Source organism: Carcharhinus amblyrhynchos, chromosome 11 (assembly GCF_965287045.1).
Source record: "Carcharhinus amblyrhynchos chromosome 11, sCarAmb.v2.hapA, whole genome shotgun sequence".
NCBI lineage: Eukaryota > Metazoa > Chordata > Chondrichthyes > Carcharhiniformes > Carcharhinidae > Carcharhinus > Carcharhinus amblyrhynchos.
In genome coordinates this window covers 20,712,157-20,738,639 of record NC_137334.1, presented here as the reverse complement: position 1 = coordinate 20,738,639, position 26,483 = coordinate 20,712,157, and the positions used below count along the sequence as shown (strand labels likewise).

The 26,483-nt window shown below is 44.4% G+C and overlaps 1 protein-coding gene across 2 annotated transcripts in view; it reads left to right on the top strand.

Annotated features, from left to right (window-relative positions):
* Positions 1 to 4,879: 4,879 nt before the first annotated feature.
* tmem237b (transmembrane protein 237b) overlaps positions 4,880 to 26,483 on the top strand; it is a 41,084-nt gene continuing 19,480 nt past the window's right edge. The window contains exons 1-6 of one of the 2 annotated variants that reach the window (XM_080198728.1): positions 4,880 to 4,928; positions 9,964 to 9,995; positions 12,390 to 12,406; positions 13,166 to 13,219; positions 16,056 to 16,175; positions 21,464 to 21,563. In XM_080198728.1, coding sequence (XP_080054854.1) covers positions 4,908 to 4,928; positions 9,964 to 9,995; positions 12,390 to 12,406; positions 13,166 to 13,219; positions 16,056 to 16,175; positions 21,464 to 21,563 — 344 coding nt within the window. In that variant the 5' untranslated portion in view covers positions 4,880 to 4,907. Of the gene's footprint in view, positions 4,929 to 8,618; positions 8,679 to 9,963; positions 9,996 to 12,389; positions 12,407 to 13,165; positions 13,220 to 16,055; positions 16,176 to 21,463; positions 21,564 to 26,483 lie in introns of those variants that run through there. The other variant, XM_080198729.1, reaches the window with a different exon arrangement.

Sequence of the window (26,483 nt, the reverse complement as noted above, 5' to 3'; positions counted from 1 at the left end):
GCTAGTCTCCTTGATGCTAAGGGGCAATTTAGCAAGGCCAATTCACCTAACCAGCACATCTATGGACTGTGGAAGGAAACCAGAGCACCCAGAGGGAATCTACGCAGACACAGGGAGAAGGTGCAGACTCCGCGCAGACAGTGATCCAAGGTTGGAATCGGACCTGGGTCTCTGGCACTATGAGGCAGCAGTGCTAACGACTGTGCCACCCCTTATGATGAGTTGTGGGACTATAAATTTTGTTCTTCCCCCTATCCTTCACTTCCACCAATCTTCACCGTTTCAGTTTCAATGCTTTTCCTGATACTTTCCTTTTCCAAAGTCACAGACATTTTTCGCAGTTGAAACAAATAGGTTGTGAGAACGCCAGTCACAACAACACACAGGACTGAAAGAAAAACAGAAAAAACTGTAAATACTCTGCAGGTCTGGCAGCATCTGTGGGAGGGAGGAACTAAATTAACATTCTGGAAGACTTATGTTCATCTTGAAACATTTCTCCACAGATATGGCCAGATCTGCAGATTTATTTCTAGCACTTTTTATTTTTATTTCGAGTTTCCCGCGTCTGTGGTTTTTTCGTTTTGTGACACACAGGGAACTATGACGTTTGCTCCCTCGGCCTCCCCAAACACAATGTCCACAAAGAGTATGCAACCTCCAGGACAACACTGCACAAATTGCCAAGGTTACTACAGCTGCATCTTCCCTCACTGACAGCCATGACTATATAAGAACATAAGGACTAGGAGCAGAATAGGGCATTTGGCCTCTCGAGCATGCTCTGCCATTCAATAAGAGTATGGCTGATCTTTTTGTGGACACAGCTCCACTTACCACTTATGGTCCGTTCACCATAGCCCTTAATTTCTTTGCTGTTCAATAATCTATATATCCTTGCCTTAAGACCATTCAACTGCTTCACTGGGCAGGGAATTCCACAGATTCACAACCCTTTGGGTGAAGAAGTTCCTCCTCAACTCAGTCCTAAATCTGCTCCCCCTTATTTTGAGGCCATGCCCCCTAGTTTTAGTTTCATCTGCCAGAGGAAATAACTTCCCTGCTTCAATCTTATTTATTCCCTTCATAATTTTAAGGTTATGAGATCTCTATATAGAATCTCTATTTCTATAAGATCTCCCCTCATCCTTCTGAATTTCAATGAGTATAGCCCCAGCCTACCCAGTCCCTCCTCATAAGCCAACCCTGTCAACTCCGGAATCAGCCTAGTGAATGTTCTCTGCATAGAACATAGAACACTACAGCACAAACAGGCCCTTCGGCCCACAAGTTGCGCCGATCCTATGCATACCTACCAGGCCTATCTATAACTCTCAATCCCATTAAATCCCATGTACTCATCCAGAAATCTCTTAAAAGACCCCAGCAAGTTCGCCTCTACCACCACGACACCCCCTCTAATGCCAGTATATCTTTACTTATATCCTTGACTGTGGCAATATCATTGGGAACATACTCACCTTCAAGTTGCGCAAGCCCCCAGATTGGAACCATGTCACCGTTCCTTCACTGTAACAGGGTCAAAATCCTGGAATTCCTTGCAACCCCCATCAGAGTGGCACTATCAGCCCTGTATCACCCATCCTGTGGGATACAGGGATTGGGAGGTAAATGTGAGCACAGTAAGAAGTCTCACAGCACCAGGTTAAAGTCCAACAGGTTTATTTGGAATCATGAGCTTTTGGAGCACTGCTCCTTCATCAGGTGAAAGGAGAGGTGGGTTCACAAACATGGCATATATAGGCAAAGACACAAGATAATTACAGATTGAAATTCGAGTCTTTACTGGTAATCAAATCTTTACAGGTACAGACACTGTGAGTGGAGAGAGAAATAATCACAGGTTAAAGAAGTGTGAATTGTTTCAAGCCAAGACAGTTAGTAGGACTTTGCAAGCCCAGGCCAAATGGTGGGGGTTACAGATAGTGTGACATGAACCCAGGATCCCAGTTGAAGCCGTCCTCCTGTGTGCAGAACTTGGCTATCAGTTTCTGCTCAGCAATTCTGCATTGTCAAGTTTCTTGAAGGCCGCCTTGGAGAACGCTTACCCGAAGATCGGAGGCTGAATGCCCTTGACTGCTGAAGACACTCCTGCCTGGTCTAACGCCGGCATCTCCACATCAAAGTAAATGCGGGCATGTCAAAAGTCTCCACATCCCAAGAGAGAAAAATGAATACCGCATGGCCTGTGATGTTGAGTAGCCCATTCCCAGTACCAATAGCAGTGCAATGTCTCCCTCAACCCTCACACCTAACAAAAGGGAAATGATACCATTGCAACAAAGAGATTTCACTCACCGCAGGCCAGGTTCAGATGATGCTGAGCTTCACTGTGATTGATACAGCTACAAAGGCAATCGGAGAAAGATGTCTGGGTTTGTTCCCTTGTCCTGTGGTTGACTGACTTGCCTTAGGCAGCAGCAACAGGCAACATATGTACTGAGTGAGACATAAAAAAAGTCCTGAAACAACCTGATCTTTCCGCAGTTGCAGAGGGTGCATTACTTCCCATTCATTACAGTGCATTAACCTTCAGAGATTACACCATGTTACCGCCCAGTCATTACAGTGCATTACATTCCAGACATTAGACTAAAATATCTCCCAGCACTTAACCTACATTAGACAATGCATTACTCCAATAGATTACAGCACATTACCCCAATCATTACAGTTCATTACTCCCAACCATTGCAGTACTGTAACCCAAACATTACAGCACATTATTCCAATATTTACAGTACATTATCCTAATCATTTAAAGTATATTCTTTCCAGAGACTACAGTAAATTGCCACAATCATTACAGTACAATGCCTCAATGATTACGGTACATTAATTAGCCATTACAACACAATACCCAAGTGATTGCGGTACGTTACCACAATAACTACAGTGCATTACCTTAATCATTTAAATACATTACTTCCAGACATTATAGTACATTACTCAGCCATTACAGGACAATATCTCAGTGATTACAGGACATTACTCCCAGTCATTACAGGGCAACACCTCAGACATTACTCAGCAATACTGGAGTCTACCAGCCAACACAGCACATTACCAGCCATTACAGGTCATTACCTAGCCATTACAATACATTATTTCAGACATTACAGGACATTACTGCCGGGATTACAAGATAATGCTCAGCAATACTAGACATTATCAGCTATTACAAGACAGTATCTCTGAAATTACAGTACATTACTAGCCCTTACAAAACATTACCAGCCATTATGGTACATTACTCAGCCATTATAGGACATACCTCAGGGATTACAGGACATTAGAGAAGTTTAGTATGATCAGAAATAGTCAGCGCGGCTTTGTCAAAGGTAGGTCATGCCTTACGAGCCTAGTTGATTCTTTGAAAATGTGACTGAACACACTGATGAAGGAAGAGCGGTGGATGTGGTTTACATGGACTTCAGCAAGGTGTTTAATGAGGTCCCCTATGCAAGACTTCTTGAAAAGGTGAGAGGGCATGAGATCCAAGGGGCTTTGGCCTTGTGGTTCTAGAACTGGCTTGCCTGCAGAAGGCAGAGAGTGGTTGTGGATGGGTCTTTTTCTGCATGGAGATCGGTCACCAGTGGAGTGCCCCAGGGATCTGTTCTAGGACCCCTGCTGTTTGTCATTTTCATAAATGACCTGGATGAGGAAGTGGAGGGGATGGGTTAGTAAATCCACCGACGACACGAAGGTTGGTGGTGTTGTGGATAGTCTGGAGGGATGTCAGAAGTTGCAGCGTGACACAGATAGGATGCAAGACTGGGCAGAGAAGTGGCAGATGGACTTCAACGCGGATAAATGTGTAGTGGTCCATTTTGGCAGGTCCAATGGGATGAAGGAGTATAATATCAAGGGTAGGACTCTTAGCAGTGTTGAGGAGCAGAAGGACCTTGGGGTTCAGGTCCATAGGACTCTTAAATCGGCCTCGCAGGTGGAGGATGTGGTCAAGAAGGCGTATGGTGTGCTAGCCTTCATGAATCATGGGATTGAGTTTAGGAGTCGGGAGGTAATGCTGCAACTAAGACCCTTGTCAGGCCCCACTTGGAGTACTGTGCACAGTTCTGGTCGCCTCACTACAAGAAGGATGTGGAAGCTACTGAGAGGGTGCAGAGGAGATTTATAAGGATGTTGCATGCCTTATGAGGATAGGTTGAGGGAGCTAGGTTTCTTCTCCCTGTAGAAACAAAGATTGAGAGGCGAACTGATAGAGGTTTATAAAATGTTGAGAGGTATAGATAGGGTGGATTCTCGGAGGCTATTTCCCAGGGCTGAAATGGTCGCTACAAGAGGACACAGGTTTAAGGTGCTGGGGAGCAGGTACAGAGGAGATGTTAGGGGTAAGTTTTTCACTCAGAGGGTGGTGAGTGAGTGGAATCGGCTGCCGTCGGTGGTGGTGGAGGCGAACTCGCTGGGGTCTCTTAAGAGGCTTCTGGGTGAGTACATGGGATTTAATGAGATCGGGAGTTATAGGTAGGCCTGGTAGGTATGGATATGATCTGTGCAACTTGTGGGCTGAACAGCCTGTTTGTGCTGTAGTGTTTTATGTTCTATTATCTCAGTGATTACAGGCCATTACAGGACAATATATCTGAGAATACAGTACATTACCCAGCCATTACAGGACATTATCTCAGTGATCACAGGACATTACCAGCCATTACAGGACATTATCTCAGTGATTACAGGACATTCCTCTCAGTGATTTTACCTCAGTCAGGCCCCGCCCTCACAGTGATTGACGTTACCGGGAACCAATCAGCGATGTGGGTTCCACCTCCTCCCCTCTGATTGGCGGGGACTGTGACCCGGAAGTGGACAGCAGGCGGCGCTGACCCCGGGAATCGGGGCTGCCAAGGCAACGGGAAAGCGGGATGGCGAGCGGGGAGGAGGTGGTGAGTGTCTCATACTGCGGTAGGGGTTGTTGTTGGCCTCAGTGCCCTGGGGTAAGGGGCTGCTGCTGTTGACCTCAGTGCCGTGGGGCAAGGGGCTGCTGCTGTTGGCCTCAGTGCCGTGGGGCAAGGGGCTGCTGCTGTTGGCCTCAGTGCCGTGGGGCAAGGGGCTGCTGTTGGCCTCAAAAAGGCTATTTTTATGAAGCCTTTCACATTCACTTGAAAGCGGACCTGCCTTCAGAGGATTTTCATAGTAACTTCATTACGGTGTTAATGTAAACCTACTTGTGGCACTGATAAATAAACTTATTTGATCTGAAAGTCAGTATATTTGATAGTGGGGCACTCCCTCAGTGCTGCTGTTGTGCATCAACTTATCCAAATCCTGGCATGGTCACTGTGAATTTGTGATTCAGAGGGTGGGAATCTCTGTGATAAGGTACCACCAGCATTTATTTTCATGCTCTCCGTGGGAACTTACTGTATGTAAATTTGACTACCTGCATTGTGACAATGTCTAAACTTCAAAAGTACTTATTCATAGAATCCCTACAGTGCAGAAGGAGGCCATTCAGCCCATGGAGACTGTGCCCACAACAATCCCACTCAGGCCCTATCCCCAAACATTTACCCTGCTGGTTTCCCTTACACTAAGGGGCAATTTTGTGTGGTCAATCCACCTAACTGGTGTATCTTTGGAGCGTAGGAGGAAATTCATGTAGCCATGGGAAAAACGTGCAGGCTCCACAGGGACAGTCATCCAAGGCTGGGATCAAACTCAACCCTCTGGTGCTGTGAGGCAGTAGTGCTAACCACTGTGCCACCATGTCGCCCTATTAATTGTAAAGCCTCCACCGCGTTATCCTCCCACAATCGATAACCACAATCCCACCCAGGCCCTATTCCTGTAACCTGCACGTTTACCCTGCTAATGCCCCTGACACTAGGGTCAATTTAGCATGGTCAATGCACCTAACCCATGCATCTTTGCACTCATCAATATAATAACATTGTTACGGGGGAAACAGCTTCCTCCAAGATAAACAAGCCTTCTTGGGGCTTCTTGAACCCAGTACTTCTCTGCTCTGACACTCAACCACCTGAACTACCAAACCACTATTAATTGCCTCTGGTTCATGGTGAAGGGTGGGGAGCCAAGTAGTCTACTAGAGGGCTCTGCTACAGTCTGCAGAACAGCACACAAACAAGAGTAAGCTTGTCAAGGATAGGGTAAAGGCAAACAATGTGGGTATTTATTACCAGATGGGGTAACCCAGACAAGCACTCAGATCCTGTGCGGATCAACTGGCAGGAATATTCGCAGACATCTTCAACCTCACTTTGCAACTATCTGAGGTCCCTATCTGCTCCAAGAAGATGACCATCATCCCAGTACCTAAGAAAAACCAAGCAGCGTGCCTTAATGACTGTTGGCCAGTGTCTCTGACATCCATCATTATGAAGTGCTTTGAAAGGCTAGTCGTGGCACAAATCAATTCCAACCTCCCGGATTACTTGGATTCACTGTAGTTTGCCTACCGCTGCCACAGGTCCACAGCGAGCGCTATCTCCCTGGGCCTGCGCTTAACCCTGGAACGCCTAGATAACAAGGACACCTATGTTAGACTCCTTTTTATTGACTACAGCTCAGCCTTTATTCCTATAAAACTCATCTCCAAACTCCATGGCCTGGGTCTCTGAACCTCCCTCTGTGACTGGATCCTGAATTTCCTAACTCACAAGCCAAAAGTAAGGATCAAATCAGTAAGGATAGGCAATAACCCCTCCTCCATGATCATCTTCAACACCGGTGCCCCCAGTGTATAAGTATACACTCCTTATACACCTATGACTGTGTGGCCAAATTCCCGTACAATTCGATTCTTCAAGCTTGCTGATGACACCTTCGTAGTGGGTCGGATCTCAAACAATGATGAGACAGAATACAGGAATGAAATAGAGAATCTGGTGAACTGATGCAGCAACAATAACCTCACCCTCAATGTCAACAAAACGAAGGAGATTGTCATCAACTTCAGGAAGCGTAAAGGAAGACATGCCCCTACATTCAGTTCTCATTAGGTTCTGATCACCAATATTTTTGGATCTTTCTGCACTTTCATCTCCAAACATCATGATGTCTCTCATAATCTGGTTGCACTTTAAATATTCCTTTCATCAGGCTTTGTGACGTCATTGACCTGGGCTAACCTCTAGGGCAGTTCACAGTGTCATGAGTTGAATTACTGCTGCTGTTTTATTAGAGTCACAAGCAGGCTTACAGTAACACTACAATGAAGTTACTGTGAAAATCCCCTAGTTGCCACACTCTGGTGCCTGTTCGGGTACACTGAGGCAAAATTTAGCAAGCCAATGCACTTCAACAACATGTCTTTCAGACTGTGGGAGGAAACTGGAGCACCCGGAGGAAACCCACGCAGTCACGGGGAGAACATGCAGACTCTGCATAGACAGTGACCCAAGCCGGGAATCGAAGCCAGGTCCCTGGCACTGTGAGGCAGCAGTGTTAACCACTGTGCCATTCCTAAAGGTGTTTGTGCTGACACCTTTTGGCTGATTGGACAGGCGCCAGGCACCCCCAACCCCAATCCCTACCCCTACCCAAAGCAGCACCATAGTCAGGCAAGGGACAGACTCCCTTATTCAGAAAAACAAGGTTTTTAACCGGGCTTTTAAGTTGTAGAATAATGCAGCAGAGCAGGTGACCATTCATCCCTTGGGGTTTATATCATGTCTTTTGGAGAACAATCTGGTTAGTCCCATCCCCTGCTCTTTCCCCATATTCCTGCAATATTTTATCCTTGACAAAGAACAGTATTGAAACCCAACTCTTGTCAGCATCTCCAAGTAGTGAGACTGTGACTAGAGGTGCAGAGAGAGCTTGGCTATAACTGTACCGTGGACACTCTTGCATTGCAGTGGAAAATTGAATTCCGAGGATTTGATTTGATTTGATCTATTATTTGATTAATTATTATCAACAATCAGTGAAAAGTATTGTTTCTTGTGCGCTATACAGATAAAATATACCGTTCATAGAGAAGGAAACGAGTGCAGAATGTAGTGTTATAGTCATAGCTAGGGTGTAGAGAAAGATCAACTTAATGCAAGGTAGGTCCATTCAAAAGTCTGACAGCAGCAGGACAGAAGCTGTTCTTGAGTCGACTGGTACATGACCTCAGACTTTTGTGTCTTTTTCCCAAAGGAAGAAGGCAGAAGAGAGAATGTCTGGGCTGCGTGGGGTCCTTAATTACGTTGGCTGCTTTGCCGAGGCAGCAGGAAGTGTAATCAAAGTCAACCTCCAAAGATGTGTAGGTTAGGTGGATTGGCCATGCTAAATTGCCCCTTAATGTCCCAGGATGCATTGGTTAGAGGGTTTCACGGGGTAAATATGTGGGATTATGGGGCATTGAACCAGGGTGGAATTGTTTTTGATGCAGACTGAATGGGCCAAATGGCCTCCTTCTACACTGTAGGGTTTCTGTGATATCTTTCAGTGGGCAGTGAAGTGGGAGGAAAAAAGGGGACAATGTGCAGCGTTTTTGTTGCGTCACAAGATTCCCAAATCCCTTCTGTCACAGATAGCTGTCACATGGATAGTCACCCAGCTAATCCTGTAGGTCAGAATCTTTCTAAAGGTGGATTTAGTGGAGGATTAGCTTGAGGTAAGGTAGCTGCTGACCCACTTATCGAGACTTGAGGATCGCAGACACCATGAAGAAGAAACAAGTGGTGAGGAGCTCGAATTTAAATTGGATCTGGTAGAAGGAATGGGAACTGGGAATAAGCAGTACCTGGAAAGGAAAAAGCAGGTTAATGTTTCAATATCAATGGACAGCAAAGTGGTCTCACTGCCTCACAGTGCCAGGGACCCAGGTTCAGTTCCGAGCTTGGGTTGCTGTCTGTGTGTAGTTTGCATATTCTCCCTGTGTCTGCGTCGGTTTCCTCCGGGTGCTCCAGTTTCCTCCCATACTCCAAGAGATGTACAGGTTAGGTAGACTGGGCATGCTAAATTGCAGATTAGTATCATGGGGAGTAGCATGGTAAATATGTGGGGTTGCGGGGATAGGGCCTGGGGATTATTTTCTCTGCTTGATGAGCAAATGGCCTCCTTCTGCACTATCGGGATTCTATATAGCAGAAACCAGAGGGTTCACTGTGACCAAGAGACTATAACCAATCCTTCTCACACAGAAGCACCAAACATTGCCAGTGCATTGCTGGAACCAAAACCATCTAGTGCGATAACTGGTTCATAAGATTAGTCAGTCATTGCTTAGAGGAATTGTGTGATCACCTGGTTAGTGGAATTACACAGTCAATGATCTCACTAGTTAGAGAGATTTATTACAAGTCAGACACTGTGTGAACTGGGGTACAGTGTTAGCGGGTACAGGCTGTTGCCCGAGTGCAGTATTAGCAGGTACAGGTCTGCCACTGTGTAACTGGGGTACAGTATTAGAGGGACTTGGTCTTGTTATGTAGCAATAACGAACATTGCTTTTTTAAAACTCCTTTCAAATCCATCCATTATTTTCTTCGTTTCCCACTTAATGAATCACCCATTTCATGGAAATCCAAACCAATTTTGAAAAAAATGAAAGCATTTATACAGTTCCTTCCATAATCTCAAACCGCCGACTAACTACTATATTGTTGAACGATCATCCACCAAGATCCGACAAACAGTGATGCGATAACCGATCAGTTAAATTGTTTTTGGAGTTTGAATGAGGGATAAATTTTGCCCAGAACATCAGGTGCTCCCTATTCTTATTCAAATAGTTCCATAGGATTATTTTAATGGAGAAATGGTTTAAGGTTGTGTCTGCAAACAGCACAATGTCAGCCTGAATAACAGAATAAAGTTTTGTCATAATTGTATCAGGGACTGTGACATTATGTCCCTGACAGCTTCAGGGTGCTATAATGATGGTTTGTATCAGGAACTGTGAATGGTGTGCCTACAGTGTGACTGTGTTACCCTTATGTTAATGATTCTTTGTTTTTTTTTCAGCGACCACCACGCGCTCTTCCGCCAGTGCCAAGGTAAAACTGATGAATCTGAAGCTGTAAATGGGTGAGAAGGCACGGTCGTATATTAACTGCACTGTGCTATTGGAGAGGAACAAACAATAGCTGGGGCTATGATGGCAAATGTTTGGAAACTCATGGATTAATGACCAGTGACTAATTTGAGAGGACCTTGAGTTGTGGAGTTGGATGCTGGGCTGATGAGTGGTCGAGTGGGGAGGGGCGCATGCTCAGTTGGTGGCATTGGGTTAGTGTGGCTGGTTGTCCAATCGGTGGCCAGGTGGTTGGGCCGTGGGACTGGGCGTGGGTTGGTGTGGCTGGGTACTGGGCCTTTGGGTAGTGGTGGGCTGTGTTAGTGGCATTTGTTTAATGCAGTTGGTTGTTGGATTGGTGGGCATTGAAGCAGAGGCTTGGCTGTGGGACTGGGGTTTGAGTATGGGTCAGTGGCTATGTTGGTAGTGTTTGGTTAATGCGGTTGGTTGTTGGGTCGGTGAGCAGTGGGGCAAGGGCTTGATGTGGTTGGTGGGACTGGGTTTTGGGCCAATTTCAGACATTTTTTATTGAATTCAAATTCTACCATTTGCCGTGGCAGGATTCGAACTTGGGCCCCCAGAATATTAGCTGAGTTTCTGGACTAACACTCTAGAAATAAGACCACTAGGCCATTGCCTCCCCTATGCTGACTGCTTTCCTGAGGCAGCGGGAAGTGTAGACCAAGTCAGTGGATGGAAGATTGGTTTATGTGATGGACTGGGCTCCATTGACATGCCTTTGTAGTTTCTTTCAGTCTTGGGCAGAGCAGGAGGCATACCAAGCTGTGATACTTTCTATAGTGCATCTGTAAAGATTTGATTTGAATTATTATTGTCACATGTATTAGCATACAGTGAAAAGTATTGTTCTTTGCACACAATACAAGAGAAGGAAAGGAGAGAGTGCAGAATGTAGTGTTACAGTTAAAGCTGGGGTGTAGAGAAAGATCAACTTAGTGCAAGGTAAGTCCATTCAAAAGTCTGACAGCAGCAAGGAAGAAGCTATTCTTGTGTCGGTTAATATGTGTTCTCAGACCTTTGTATCTTTTTGGAAGAAGGTGGAAGAGAGAATGTCGTGAGTGCGTGGGGTCTTTGATTATGCTGGCTGCTTTTCCAAGACAGCAAGAAGTATAGACAGAATCAATGGATGGGAGGCTGGCTTGCGCAATGGACTGGGCTTTGTTCACGAGCCTTTGTCGTTTATTGCAATGTTGGGCAGAGCAGGAGCTATACCAAGCTGTGATACAACCAGAAAGGCTGCTTTCTATGGTATGGTGCATCTGTAAAAGTTGGTGAGAGTCGTAGCTGACATGCCAAATTTCCTTAGCCACGTGAGGAAGTAGAGGTGTTGGTGGGCTTTCTTAATTATAGTTAGAAGTCTCACAACACCAGGTTAAAGTCCAAGAGGTTTGTTTGGTATCACAAGCTCCTTCAACAGGTGAGTGGAGAGTTGGGTTGGGTAAAGAGTTGATTACCTGTAAAGACTCGCATTCCAACCATTATCTTGCAATTGTGTCTCCGTCTATATATGCTGTGTTTGTGAACCTAACTCTTCACTTGCCTGATGAAGGAGCAGTGCCCCAAAAGCTCATGATTCCAAATAAACCTGTTGGACTTCTTACTAAGGCGAGAGAGAGAGAGACACAGCTCTGATGTCCCTTCTAAAAAGTAACTCTGCAGCCAAACAGAAAATTAAACCTTAAATTCACTAGGAAGAAACAAAACCTGTGCAGAACACATGACCTTCCTCATAACACAATCCAAGGTAAAAATAAACAAACCATATTTAAACCATTGAAGGAGCAAAAAAAAGGACTTCCATGGAAACTCGACGATGCTGAGAGCTACAGAGAACATGATTTTTTTAAAAATTTCTTAAAGGTACACTAATGTCACAATAAGAAATACAGTAAGGGGCTGAGGACACAGCCTCGTAGGGCATCGGCTTTGAGGATGATCGTGGAGGAAGTGGCGCAGTGGTTAGCACTGCTGCCTCACTGTGCCAGGGATCCAGGTTCAATTCCGGCCTTGGGTGACTGTCTATGTGAAGGTTGCATATTCTGCATGGGTTTTCTCCGGGTGCTCCGAATTCCTCCCTTACTCCTAGAATGTGCAGGCTAGATTGATTGGCCATGGTAAATTCTCCCTTAGTGTAAGGGGGATTAGCAGGGTAAATATATGGGGTTATGGGGATAGGGCCTGGGTGGGACTGTTGTCGGTGCAGACTCGATGGACTGAGTTGGCCTCTTTCTGCACTGGAGGGATTCTATGATAAGACTTACGGTCAGTGGGGGGCTTGTTGGTTCTTTTTGTTAAACAGTGTTTTACAATGTATGTTTACCTTGTTCATTTTTCCTTTTCTGGCCTGATTGGAAAGAAACGCCACAACCAAAGGTAGGCCTTTGTTACGTTGAATCCCTCCCAGCGATATACTACCGGTTGTGTTGTATTTTCAGTCCTTGTTGGATGAATTAGTTATTTTAATTACCTCAGTAGGAGATGGAGCCTCCTAACAGAAGGAGTTTGTTGTTGACTGGAACTGCTGCTCCCATTTGCAGTCCAATTTCTAATATGGAACATTGCTCATGCATGCGCACCAACTAAGAACAGCATTGGACGCAACTTTCACAGTTGAATTTTTTACTCATGCTCATTGCCATAGTTGGTACTACAAACTACCTGAGATCAGTTAGTATCTGTGTCCCTATACACCAGCTAGAGATCTGCTTGTGAAAAGGGGGCAACAAATTGACCAGTTAAAAATGTTAGTGGTTTAGGTTAGAGATTCTCTTTTGTCCAATCGAGGATTGTGCCACAAATTGCACAAATTTTAAATAATTTATTTTCTTCCCTCTGATTTTTCTGGTTAAGCTTATTTGTGTAGTATCTAAGACAAAATCCATCATGATCCAGCACAATTTGACTGTGTTTTAAAATTTAATTTTAAAGAAAGTTGCTTTAGAAATATTCACTAGCTATGATGGGACAATGGGGAAGAGTGGTGCCGGAAAACTTTATTCTAATATTGAATTGTATGAATATTGTACTTGTATCTTCGATTGCTGTACTCATTGTCCATGTTTAGTTGGGTGGAGTTGAATTGTGCCTTTTGGTAGTTAGTAACAAGCTGCCTTATCTTTGTGTTCATTACAGATGTACCTATAAACAAATCTAGAAAGAAAAAATCCAGAACAAGCAATGGAGTAGGTAAGCTGCATCAAATGCCCATTTACGCCTGGCCCGTCCATATCACAGAAACAACCACGTCACTGGTTGTTCCAGTTTTTATTCCCAAATTTCCACCTCTTTCCTTTATTATTTGTTTTTTTCCAGTTTATTACGTCTGCCTCTCTCAGTCATCATTTTAAATCTATTGCTGAGCTGATCCCCTGTTGGGTTAATTTTCCATGATTAGATCAGTAGCGATTCCTCACTTGTTGGGCTTCTTACATACAGGCTGAGAAATGAGTTCTATATATGCTACAGAGACTCCAATGACCATTCCTCTTTCACAGTGCCATCTTGTTAGCTTATTTTAGAATTGTTGAAATCTCTCCTGAATATCACATCGTGTCAAGACTAATTTCAATGATTGCTAATATATTCTTTACTCCTGTCACTATTATGTGCTCTGTAGAGTGGCCAAGTGAACATGACTGATCCATTCTTGTCCCTCAACTTTTATCTAGTCCACATGGGTGCTGTTTTATTCTTAATGTTGGTTATGTCCTTTTTGCTACAATCATTATGCTATTTCTAATTAGTACAGCCACCTCACAGCCCATTATTTCTTTCCTGCGCTTTCTCAGTATGTTATATCTTGAAATATATATCTGCCTGCTATGTTTCAGTTTTCCCACTGCATCTGGCTCACTGCTACAAACTGTTAAAGAGAAACATAGAAGGTAGAGCAGGAGGAAGCCATTTGGCCCTTCGAGCCTGCTCCGCCATTCTTACGATCATGGCTAATTGTCCAACTCAATAGCCTAATCCTGCTTTCTCCCCATAACCTTTGATCCCATTTGCCCCAAGTGCTACATCCAGCCCCCTTTTGAATACATTCAATGTTTTGGCATCATCTATTGTTTTCCATTTCCCCCATTTTGCTATATGCTCTGCGCATCAGTTTAACTTGTTTTTTTTATTAATTGCTACTCTTGCTTCAGCTTTAACTTTATGGGGAGGCGATGGTCTAGTGGTATTATTGCTAGGTTATTAATCCAGAAACTCAGCTGGGGATCTGGGTTCAAATCCCGCCACGGCAAATGGTGGAATTTGAATTCAACAAAAAATACCTGGAGTTAAGATTCTACTGATGACCATGAAACCATTGTCAATTGTCAGAAAAACCCATCTGGTTCACTAATGTTCTTTGGCGAAAGAAATCTGCTGTCCTTACCTGATCTGGCCTACATGTGACTCCAGAGCCACAGCAATGTGGTTGACTCTCAACTGCCCTCGGACAACTAGGGATGGGCAATAAATGCCGGCCAGCCAGCGACACCCATGTCCCACAAATGAAACTGCTATTTTATAGTTTCTCTCTCTAATTTCATATGTTCTGAAGAGTTTATATTAGCCTTTCTTCTTACTTTAGTCTAACCTTTACTCCTGTCTCCTGCAATGCAGCGTTGTCACATTCAGATTCCCGTTGCCTTTCCCTATTACGACTATAGTGTTTAGTACCAGTTCCCAGTGAAATCAGTGCCTGTGGAACTGCACCCATTTGCAATCAGCACTAGGTCCTGCCTGGAAAAATTGGGTATCCTGCTTGGAGTGACTCCAGTTGGAGTCAGTTCCACATGCTGACTGAAGAGTATCTTGTTCTCAAAATCCACACGTTTGATCCGAGTATGTTTTGCTCAGATTACTGGCACTCAGGGTTGCTGCACAAGTGCCTCCGGAGGAGCATTTTGGAATCATAGAATCCCTACAGTACAGAAGGAGGCCACTCGGCCCATTGAGTCAGCACCAAACCTCCAAAAGAACACTGTACCTTGGCACCGCCCTATCTCTGTAACTCCTCGCATTGATCATGGCCTATCCGCATAACCTGCACATCTTTGGAAATTAAGGAGCAATATAACATGGCCATCCACCTAACCTATACATCATCGGACACTAAAGGACAATTTAGCATGGCCAATCCGTCAAACCTACACATCTTTGGACTGGGAGGAAACCAGAGTACCTGGATGAAACCCACACAGGAGAGAACGTACAAACTTCACACTGATAGACACCCAAAGCCAGAATCAAACTTGATTCCATGGCGCTGTGAGGCAGCAGTGCTGACCACTGTGCCACCCTGTTTGATTCGTTCAGTAACAGATGAGCCACTAAGATGTTTCCATGGGTTTGTGCGGCACCGCAGAGGGGATTTTGCTGAATATTCCAGAGATTCAACAGGACTGGCTGTAATGGTGATTACATCCATTACCTCGTATTTGAAATCTTCCTGCTTTGGTGCTCTGAATCTTTCAGGAGGTGCAATTTCATAGATACCTGAATGTCACCCATAGTCACCACCCCCTCCATTGTCAGCCAGTGAATATGGGTGCTCAGTTATAGAGAACCAAGCTCAATTCTGCTGACAAGAACAAGGGCCCCAGCTGATTGTACTTCCTTTAGCTGGAGCCCTATGGGCAGTACAGTGCTGCTTCACAGCGCCAGGGACCCGGATTTGATTTCTGGCTTGGGTCACTGTCTGTGTCGAGTTTGCACGTTCTCCCTATGTCTGCGTGGGTTTGCTCTGAGTGTTCCAGTTTCCTCCCACAGTCTGAAAGACATGCTGGTTAGGTGCATTGACCTGATCAGGTACTGGCATGTGGCGAATAGGGGAATTTCACAGTAACTTCATTGCAAGGTTAATGTAAACCTACTTGTGACATAAACTTTAATTCAGCACAGTCTGCAAGCCAATCTGGGCATTCCCGATCTATACAGCTCAGGTATATACTGCCATTACAAACAGAGTCCTTGGCTTGGGGAATAGATGTCTTGCGTCTTCCTTGACCCTTGTCTGTCTCTCCTTGTCCCTCAGATACATTGGTGAGCACAACAGAGCGGCGCCACTCTGACTGCATAGAGCCCCTTACTCCAGATCTTCAGGATACTGCTCCTCAGAAGAAAAAGAAGAAGAAAAAACAGCTGGCAGAAGCTGGTGAGTAGAGTGAGACTCCTCTGAACTGCGGAATGTGCATATTGTTGGAGCGTAGAGCTTGGTTAGTGTTGAAACTGTCTCTGACGTGTTGAGACCCAAAACAACAGGCTTTGAGCTCAGCGTAGCGAAGCCCATGCACATTGTGTGCACCAGTCACGTGCAGTTTTCCAGAATTTGCCTGTAACTCAACATTAAATTCACTTGAGCTTTAAACAAACACCGATATATTTTCAAAATCCGATTGGTCTATTGTGCTATCCCACCCAAACAAAATCTTTCCAAGTAGCCACTGTGGATGTGCCTGCCAAGAATTTGGTAACCGTAAACAAGTGTTGGATTAACCTACTGTAACACTGTAGGGTAACAGTGTGAGCGCTAGATGCTGAACCTAATGCCTGCCTCCTTTCGTACATTTAGACTGCTTAAATTCAGGACCGTGCAGATCATCACTTGTATTATTCCAAACTGCATTTCCTTGTGTGGATATTTTGTTCTTTCTTGTTTCAAAGTGCTCGGGTTTGCTCATCTGGGTGTCTAACACTATAGTGTTGGGATGGGGCGGTACAGTGGTTAATGTTGCTGCCTGTCAGTGCCAGGGATCCGGGTTCAATTCCTGCTTGTGTCACTGTCTGCGTGGAGTTTACACGTTCTCCCCGTGTCTGCGTGGGTTTCCTCCAGGTGCTCCAGTTTCCTCCTACACTCCAAAAGATATGCTAGTTAGGTGCATTGGCTGTGCTAAATTCTCCCTCAATGTACTTTAATAGTATGGCAACCACGGGATTTTCACAGTAACTTAGTTGTAGTGTTAATGGAAGTCTACTTATGATTAATAAATAAACTTTACTTTGCATTGAGTTTGTGAAGTTAGAATGTGATGTTGATAAAAATGTTTTAAAAATTGTAAAAACACTAGGGGGACAAAACATTGTATGGACCCTTTAAAAGCTGGTGTTTGGTTTCAGTGTTTGGAGATTTAAAATGCAAAGAACACACAGAGTCTCAGACTGAAATATTTCTATCCAAAAAGATAAGCTTTAGGCTTAACAAGGCAACCTGTTTGTGTTTGAATTTTGCACTCAGCTACCAAGAACCTATAAGATTTAAATTTGATGTTGTTGACAACATCAGACCAATCCTAATGTGGGAAAAGTAATCAGTTATCAAAGATATAAAAGAGAATGAAAGGAGGAGAAACAACAGATAGCCACTGCACCTCTCTAGTCTCAAGTGGGAGAAAGCAGCTCTCCATCCTGCCAGCTTCAGATATCTCTTAAGAGGTTGCACCATCTAACTAGCAAAAGGTACAAAATCAGAAAGAACTTACAGACCAAGAAAACAACCGAGAAACTCCAGAAGACTCTGAAAGACTCAAAACCTGATTGTATATATCTTTTCGAGAGTGATGAAATACTATTATTAGTTATTTTGTTCATGAATTGTCCTTGTATTTATTTGAACAGCATTCCAGTAGAATTTTATTTTATTCGGTATGTTACAAGTTTAATTAAAGTTCCTGGTTAGTTAAATAAATAAATTAAGTGTTAATTTTAAAGTGAATGAGGGGTATTTCTGTTAGTTACCCACTAAAATTACAGAAGGACAGTTCACACCTTCCCATACACTTTTAACAGATTACGAGGCATTCCTCTTTGGGGAACTTGATGTTATGTCTCAAAATGGGGACAACCTCCACATCATAACAATAGGAACATAGGAGTGGAATAAGGATGAGGCCATTTGGTCTTTTGAGCCCGCTACTCCATTCAATACGTTCATGGCTGATAGAATCTGTGCCTTCTTTCATTCGTTATCAATAATGCTGCTGTTTCAGTGAAGTTTTTCAGGTCTTGGATCTTAAAGAAAGTGAGTATTGAGTAATTAATGGTTTCCCAAACCTAACTCCAGATCCATCAAAATACTGGCTTTGTGTTGACTTATGGACCAACATTTTAAAAATGTAAAGGATCACTCTGACCTCTCCCCTCCTGAGAGGAGTCCCTTTGACCCCTCTTCCCGAGGGGAGTCGCTCCGACCTCTCCCCTCCACGAGGGGAGTCGCTCCGACCATCATTGTGTTACTCAGCATCTCTCCCAGAGAGGGGATGCCCTTCAGGCAGGAAGCTGGCATCACCATCCAATTTGGCAGATATGTGGCTTATGTCCCAGACGATGTGATTGCTGGGGGCTAACACATGATGAGCGATAAACGCAGCATTTCCTGAATTTCGTTCACTTCCATATCAATTCTTCATTCACTCGTGGATATGGACGTCACTGCTGGGCCTGCATTTTAGCCAGCCCTTTGAGAAGACGGTGGCAAGCTCTCTTCTTGAACCACTGCAGCCTAGAAGATACAGATACACCCACAGTGCTGTTAGGAAGGAAGTTCTGGGATTTGACCCAGTGACAGTGATGGAACAGCACTGTCCCAAATCAGGGTGGTGAGGGATTTGGAGGGAAACAGTCCTGAGCTAGTGATGTTCCCACGCACCTACTGCCCCTCCTGATGGTAGTAATTGTGGGTTTAGAAGATGATGTCTGAGGAGCTTTGGAGAGTTGCTGCAGTGCATCTTCCAAATGGTACACACTGCTGCCACTGCTCGTTGGTGCTGGAGGGAGTGAATGTTTGTGAAGGGGTGCCAATCAAATGGGTTGCTTTGATGTTGAGCTGTAAGTGGAGAGTATTCCATCACACTCCTGACTTGTACCTTGTAAATGATGACCATGTTGTGGGGATGCTGACGTTGGACTGGGGTCGGCATAGTAAGAATTCTCACAACACCAGGTTAAAGTCCAACGGGTTTATTTGGAATCACGAGCTTTCGGAGCGCTTCATCAGTTAAGTGGAGAGGTGCGTTCACAAACAAGGCATATATAGACACAGACTCAATTACAAGATAATTACAGATTGGAATGTGAAGAATGGGTTATCTTGCAATTGTTCTTTGCCTGTATTTGCTACGTTTGTGAACTAACCTCCACTTGACTGAGGAAGGAGCAGCGTTCCGAAAGCTCATGACTCCAAATAAATCTGTTGGACTTTAACCTGGTGTTGTGAGCCTTCTTACTGTAAATGGTGGACAGGCTTTTTTTTTAATTCATTCGTGGGTCATTGGCATCACTGGCTGGCCAGCATTTATTGCCCATCCCTAGTTGCTTGAGGGCAGTTAAGAGTCAAACACATTGCTGTGGCTCTGGAATCACATGTAGGCCAAACCAGGTAAGGACGGCAGATTTCCTTCCCTAAAGTACATTAGTGAACCAGATGGGTTTTTCCGACAATTGAGAATGGTTTCATGGTCATCAGTAGATTTTTAATTCCAGATATCTTTTATTGAATTCAAATTCCACCATCTGCCATGGTGGGATTTGAATCCAGCTCTCGACAACATTAGCTGAGGCTTTGGCGAGTCAAGAGATGAGTTACTCTCTGCAGGGTTGCTGGGGTAATGGGAGGAATTTAGTAACTGGCTGAAATTTCCCTATATCCCAAAAGTACCACACTTTCATTACAATACATCCCATTGATCAAATCACAGCTTAATGTAAAGCCCAGCTTAGAGGATGTGTTTAGCTGCCATTAAAAACATGCATTTAAAGCAACTTCACTGTATTCATTAGAGAGCTGGCAACCAATATATAGCTAAAGATAAAATTAGATTATTTTCCTGGTGGAAGAGGAGACTTTGAATGGGTGTATTTGAAGTTCTCAAGATGATCAAGGTACCTGATAAAACTGATCAATGTAAGTTGGCCGTTATTGTTAGACTTCAGATCCCCAAGAGATGTGTGTTTAAAAATGAACACACAACAAAGAAAATTACAGCACAAGAACAGGCCCTTCAGTCCTCCAAGCCTGCACCGACCATGCTGCCTGACCCCGTACCCTTCCGGGGACCATATCCCTCTATTCCCTCCTATTCGTGTATTTGTGTAGATGCCCCTTAAAAGTCACTATCATATCTGTGTTTCCACTACCTCCCCCGGCAGCGAGTCCCAGGCACCCACCACCCTCTGTGTAAAAAAACTTGCCTCGTACATCTCCTTTAAACCTTTCCCCTCGCACCTTAAACCTATGATCCCTAGTAATTGACTCTTTCACCCTGGGGAAAAGCTTCTGACTATCCACTCTGTCCACGTCCCTCATAATCTTGTAGACTTCTTTCAGGTCACCCCCTCAATCTCCGTTGTTCCAGTGAGAACAAACCAAGATTCTTCAATCTCTCTTCATAGCTAATGCCCTTCATACCAGGCAACATCCTGGTTAATCTTTTCTGTACTCTCTCCAAAGCCTCCACATCCTTCTGGTAGTGTGGCGACCAGAATTGAACATTATGTTCCAAGTGCAGTGTAGCTAAAGTTCTATATGAGCAAAATATGAGCTCAGGCAAAGTCTTGCAAGAAGTGGGGCAGCTTATTCATGCAGAAGGGGGAGTGCTAGTGGACTATATAATTGGGGTTATGAAATCTGTTTGTAGAGATAGAGAAAAAGGGATATCCTCAGATGGTGATAGGTATTAGGGGACATGGCTAGAAGGTTGGCAGGTGAAAGTTGAGGCATAAAACGAGAAGGTGAATAGGCTGGTTTATGGGATATGTTGTGAAGGTGGGTGGATGGGGTTGGGGGATGAGGTCAGAAGATGGGCCAGTGTTGTCCAAGGATGTGGTGGAAAACTGTTCATGTCCTTTCCTCATATGTCTCTGCCAGGTGTAGGTTGCTGTACCCCTGTGTCTGTGCCCATGCCCATTGCCACATTCCTGTCCGTTCCCAATAGTTTGCACATACTTCTCCATGTCTGTACCAGGTATGGGTTCTGATAAAGTAAAGTTTATTTATTAGCCACAAGTAGGCTTACATTAACACTGCAGTGAAGTTACTGTGAAAATCCACTCATCATCACACTCCGGCGTCTGTTCAGGTACATTGAGGGAGAATTTAGCACGGCTGATGCACCTAACCAGCACGTCTTCCAGACTGTGGGACGAAACCGGAGCATTCGGAGGAAACCCACACAGACACAGGGAGAACATGCAGACTTCACATAGATAGTGATCCAAATCGGGAATCAAATCTGAATCCCTGGCTCTGTGAGGCAACAGTGCTAACCACTGTGCCACCCCGATGACTATTCTGAACCCAAGACCTGTGATGTGTTTATTGGTGTTGCCAGCAGTCAGTGCCTTCCTCCACTTGGTCTTCTGCTAGACTGGAACAGTTTCAGCTTAAGTGTTGTAAAATCAAACGAGGCTCCTGACTATGTCTGATTGTAAACTTCCTATTTGTTATAGAATTGGAGACCTCCTTTAACCAATATAACACCTTTGACGTGTGCAATTTATACAATGGACCAGATGACAAAATGCCCCGGAAAATAAAGAAGAAAGCCAAGTGAGTTTTGATAACCATAACGGGTCCTGTTTGTGCGTTTTGGGTCTGTCGTTAATACCCTCTTGAACGTTGGAGACTTTATTAATAGGGCCATCGTGTACAATAGCCAGGTGGTTATGTTAAACTTGCGTAACACAATTGTTTGGCCTCAGCTGGAATATTGCGTCCGCTTCTGAATAGGTAGAATGTGAAGACATTTGAGAGAGTATAGAAAAGACTCAGGAGTGGTTCTGGGGCAGCATGGTGGCACAGTGGTTAGCACTGCTGCCTCTCAACATCAGGGACCCGGGTTCAATTTCGGCCTCTGTGCAAAGTTTGCACATTCTCCTTGGGTCTGCATGGGTTTCCTCCAGGCGCTCCAGCTTCCTCCCACAGTCCAAAGATGTGTGTTAGGTTGATTGGCCATGATAAATTAACCCTAGTATCAGGGGGATTAGCAGAGTCGATAGAGGGGTTACAGGAGTGGGGCATGAGTGGGATTGTGGTCAGCGCAGACTTGATGAGCTGAATGGCCCCCTTCTGCACTCTAATTCTATGAACTTTAGCTGTGTAGATAGATTGGAGATGTCTGGACTGATTACCTTAGAGAAGGGAAGATCGAGAGGAGGTTTGATATTGGTATTCAAAATAACGAGGGGTCTGGATAGGATAAATAGGGGGAAACCTTTCCATTTGGTGGATGGATCGAGCAGCAGAGGGCACAGCAGATTGTGTGTGAATGCATCAGTGCTGGTTACAGCTCTAAGCGCTCCGAGTATCTTGTGGTTCAGCGTGATACAGTATTGCTCAGGATTTGATAAATCGGCAGTTTAATTCTGAGCTGTGGCCATCTAAAATCCCTGTGATCAAACTAGTTGTGTATGATCAGAAAAAAGTTCTTCCATCATTTGGAAAATGCTGTATTTCATGCACAGGTGAGTTAATTCCCTCATTCTTTATTCAGTTTTTGCTTCAGAAACCAGGAGCACTGATATGGGCTGATTTACTTTGATGTCCCCTTTTTGATTTGATTTGATTTATTATCTTCACCTGTATTAACATACAGTGAAAAGTATTGTTTCTTGCGCGTTATACAGTCAAAGCATACTGTTCATAGAGAAAGGGAGGAGAGAGTGCAGAATGTTGTGTTACAGTCATAGCTAGGGTGTAGAGAAAGATCAACTTAATGCGAGGTAGTTCCATTCAAAAGTCTGATGACAGCAGGGAAGAAGTTGTTTTTGAGTCGGTTGGTACGTGACGTCAGACTTTTGTATCTTTATCCCAATGGAAGAAGGTGGAAGAGAGAATGTCCGGGGTGCATGGGGTCTTTGATTATGCTGACTGCTTTGCCGAGGCAGCGGGAAATGTAGACAGAGTCAATGGATAGGAGGCTGGCTTGCGTGATGGATTGGGCTACATTCACAACCTTTTTTGTTCCTTGCGGTCTTGGACAGAGCAGGAGCCATACCAAGCTGTGATACAACCAGAAAGAATCCTTTCTATGGTGCACCTGTAAAGGTTGGTGAGAGTCGTGGCTGATACGTCTTTTGCTGGCAAACTAATGATTGTCAAAGAAACTGGCGTCTGGTTTCTTAGTTTTCAGCTCCAATCACAGACCTGCATCTCACAGCTCCTGTATAAAACCTGCCTGCCCCATTTTTTTCTTTAAGTTTAATCTGCTCACTGGTAACAGTGTGCAGTATCCCAGGCCCATCAACCAAACTAACAACCTGCTCTCCTCTGAGTATAGCTTGATCAGACACCTCAAGCAGTATCCATGTACAGCAGGTCGTGCTTGGCACAGTGGGTATTGGTTGGCCCTCTGGCATGAGATGACATTACTTAATATCCCAGGACATCCAGACCCCCCTAGTCTTACTGCAAATCTACCAAAGACTACAGCCCCTTTATCTCTTTAAAAAATGTATGATTGCGCCTTTAAACATGCACAGTCCCACAATGTTTTTCTTGAAGGGGGAAAAAATCTCAAACTTGAGTTTATGAAAAGTTGCTGGAGAAACACTGGTTAGCATGTCTGCCTCACAGCTCCAGGGACCCGGATTCGATTCTCGGCTTGGGTCGCTCTCTGTGTGAAGTTTGCATGTTCACCTTGTGTCTGCGTGGTTTCCTCCGGGTGCTCCGGTTTCCTTTCACATTCCAAAGATGTGCGATTTAGGTGGGTTGGCCATGCTAATTTGCCCGTTAGTGTCCGGGATGTGTAGGTTACAGGGTTTAGCTGGGTAAACATGTGAGGTTGCAGGGATGGGACCTGGGTAGGATTTTGTTGGGGCAGACTCGGTGGGTCAAATGGCCTCCTTCTGCATGGTAGGGATACTATGATTCTATGAAATGAATAGCATCAGTTCAAGATTTACCAAAAATGGGTATGGCTAGTGGCCTTCTGTGCTGCAATCGCTGTTATCTCAAAACTAGCTTCCTTTTGTTTAAAGCAGTCTGGTTTATGGGCGGGATGATGGCGCCGTGGTTAGGACTGCTGCCTCACAGCTCCAGAGACCTCAGTTCGATTCCTGGCTTGGGTCACTGTGTGGAGTCTGCGCATTCTCCCCGTGTCTGCATGGGTTTCCTCCAGATGTTCCAGTTTCCTCCCTGAGTCTGAAAGATGTGCAGGTTAGATGAATTGGCCATGTTAAATTCCTCTTCAGTGTCCAAACAGGCGCAAGGTGTGGCAGATTTTCACAGTAACTTCATTGCAGTTTGAATGTAAGCCTACTTGTGACCAATAAATAAAATTTAAACTTTACTTTAACTTTAGAAAGTTTGTCAGGATCCGAATCTCTCTTCCGCAGCTCAGTGGTTCTCTACAACCCCTTTGAAGTAACATTTAGTCCAGTAGCAACATTTTGAATGAGTGTCATTTCTGAAGATCAGCAATGATCGTATAGAATGACAGAGCAGGCTGCATGGCCGTTCGCTCCTATTTCTTGTTACATGCAAGTGTGAGGTTATCCACTTTGGTAGGAATAATGGTGGGAAGGACTACTACTTACATGGCGAAAAGCTGCAGCATGCTACGGTGCAGAGGGACCTGGGGGTCCTTGTGCATGAGTCGCAAAAACCTAGCCTACAGGTGCAGCAGGTGGTCAGGAAGGCAAATGGGATGCTGGCCTTCATAGCGAGGGGGATTGAATATAAAAGTAGGGAGGTCTTGCTGCAACTGTACAGGGCACTGGTGAGGCCGCAGCTGGAGTACTGTGTGCAGTTTTGGTCACCGCACCTGCGCAAGGATATTTTGGCCTTGGAGGGAGTGCAGAGGAGGTTCACTAGGCTGATACTGGAGTTGAGGGGGTTGAGCTATGAGGAGAGGCTGAATAGACTGGGCTTGTACTCGTTAGAGTTTAGAAGAATGAGGGGAGATCTCATTGAGACGTATAAGATGATGAAAGGGATGGATAGGATAGAGGTGGAGAGGTTCTTCCCGCTCAGAAAGGACAGCAGGACTAGAGGGCACAGCCTCAAGATAAGGGAGGGGCAGTTTGAACGGAGTTGAGGAGGAACTTCTTCACTCAAAGGGTGGTGAATCTCTGGAATTCTCTGCCCGTTGAAGTGGTGGAGGCTACCTCGCTGGATATTTTTAAGACGCGGGTAGATAGGTTTTTGGTAGGCAAGGGGATTAAGGGTTATGGGGAGAAAGCGGGAAAGTGGAACTGAGCCACTTCAGATCAGCCATGATCTTATTGAGTGGCGGTGCAGGCTCGAAGGGCTAGATGGCCTACTCCTGCTCCTATTTCTTATGTTCTTATGTTATGATGTTGTGAAGTTAGTGTTTTTAAAATTATTTTAAAAAGTGATAAAAATGCCAAGAGTTGTAAAACTGTTTCAAAGGTGGTTTTGTTTTTCTGTACTTAAGAGCTTTCTAAAATATGTATAATTTTTAGTCACGCTCAAAATGCAATCAGGTTTGTCATCTCCCGGGATCTTCTTGGCTGATTTCTTCTGCCTTCACTATTGTAATAGGCAGAAGTCCCTTCACAAGAATCCCTTCATTTACAAGTCTGAGAACAGCATACAGAGCGCTATCAGTCACCTGTCTACACTAGGAGTCATGATGTGGAGATGCCGGCATTGGACTGGGGTAAACACAGTAAGAAATCTCACAACACCTGGTTAAACCTGTTGGACTTTAACCTGGTGTTGTGAGACTTCTTACTGTGTTTACACTAGGAGTCCCAGAGGAACTGACACAAAACAAGAGGCTCCCTTAGTCCATCAATTTGGTCCTTCGTCAAGGAGTTCATATTTTTTACAACTATCTTCTTTTGGTATCTTTACGATTGAGATGAGGCTTTTTCTTAAGACATAAATGTAACTGTCATATTAGCAAAGAGCTGTGTGTGTGTCTCACTCTCTCTGTGTGGCAGTCACTGGCAGGCTGTCTTCTCACAGTTGGAGCTGGGAGCTGTTTTATACCCCTGATGTCATATCAAAATGGTTTTTGGTAGGATTGGTTTACAGGTTATCAAAACATCAAACTGAAATCTGATAGGCATTTGAATAGCAGCAGCCTATTTCAAATTGATTGGTTAAAATTTTTTAAAAACCTGTCGTCTTGGCAGCACCACTGTCTAGCTTTGCGATACAATGTTTCAGTCTGTGCTCTCTGTGTACTTGCATATGTACATGCAATTTTTTTAACTTTTAAGTTCAGAAGAAACAAAAAAAAGGACAAGCTTATAACACTTAGCATCTTTACCATTTTTTAAAAATAGTTTTACACACACTATATTCACAACAATGGTCCTGCATTGATTCACAGTTCAAATGATGGTCTACCCAGATATGATGTGGGTATGCCGGCGTTGGACTGGCGTAAACACAGTAAAAAGTCTGACAACACCAGGTTTTCGTCCAACCGATTTATTTGATAATAGACTCACAAGCTTTCGAGGTTACCCTCTTTGTCAGGTGAATGGATAGTTCTGG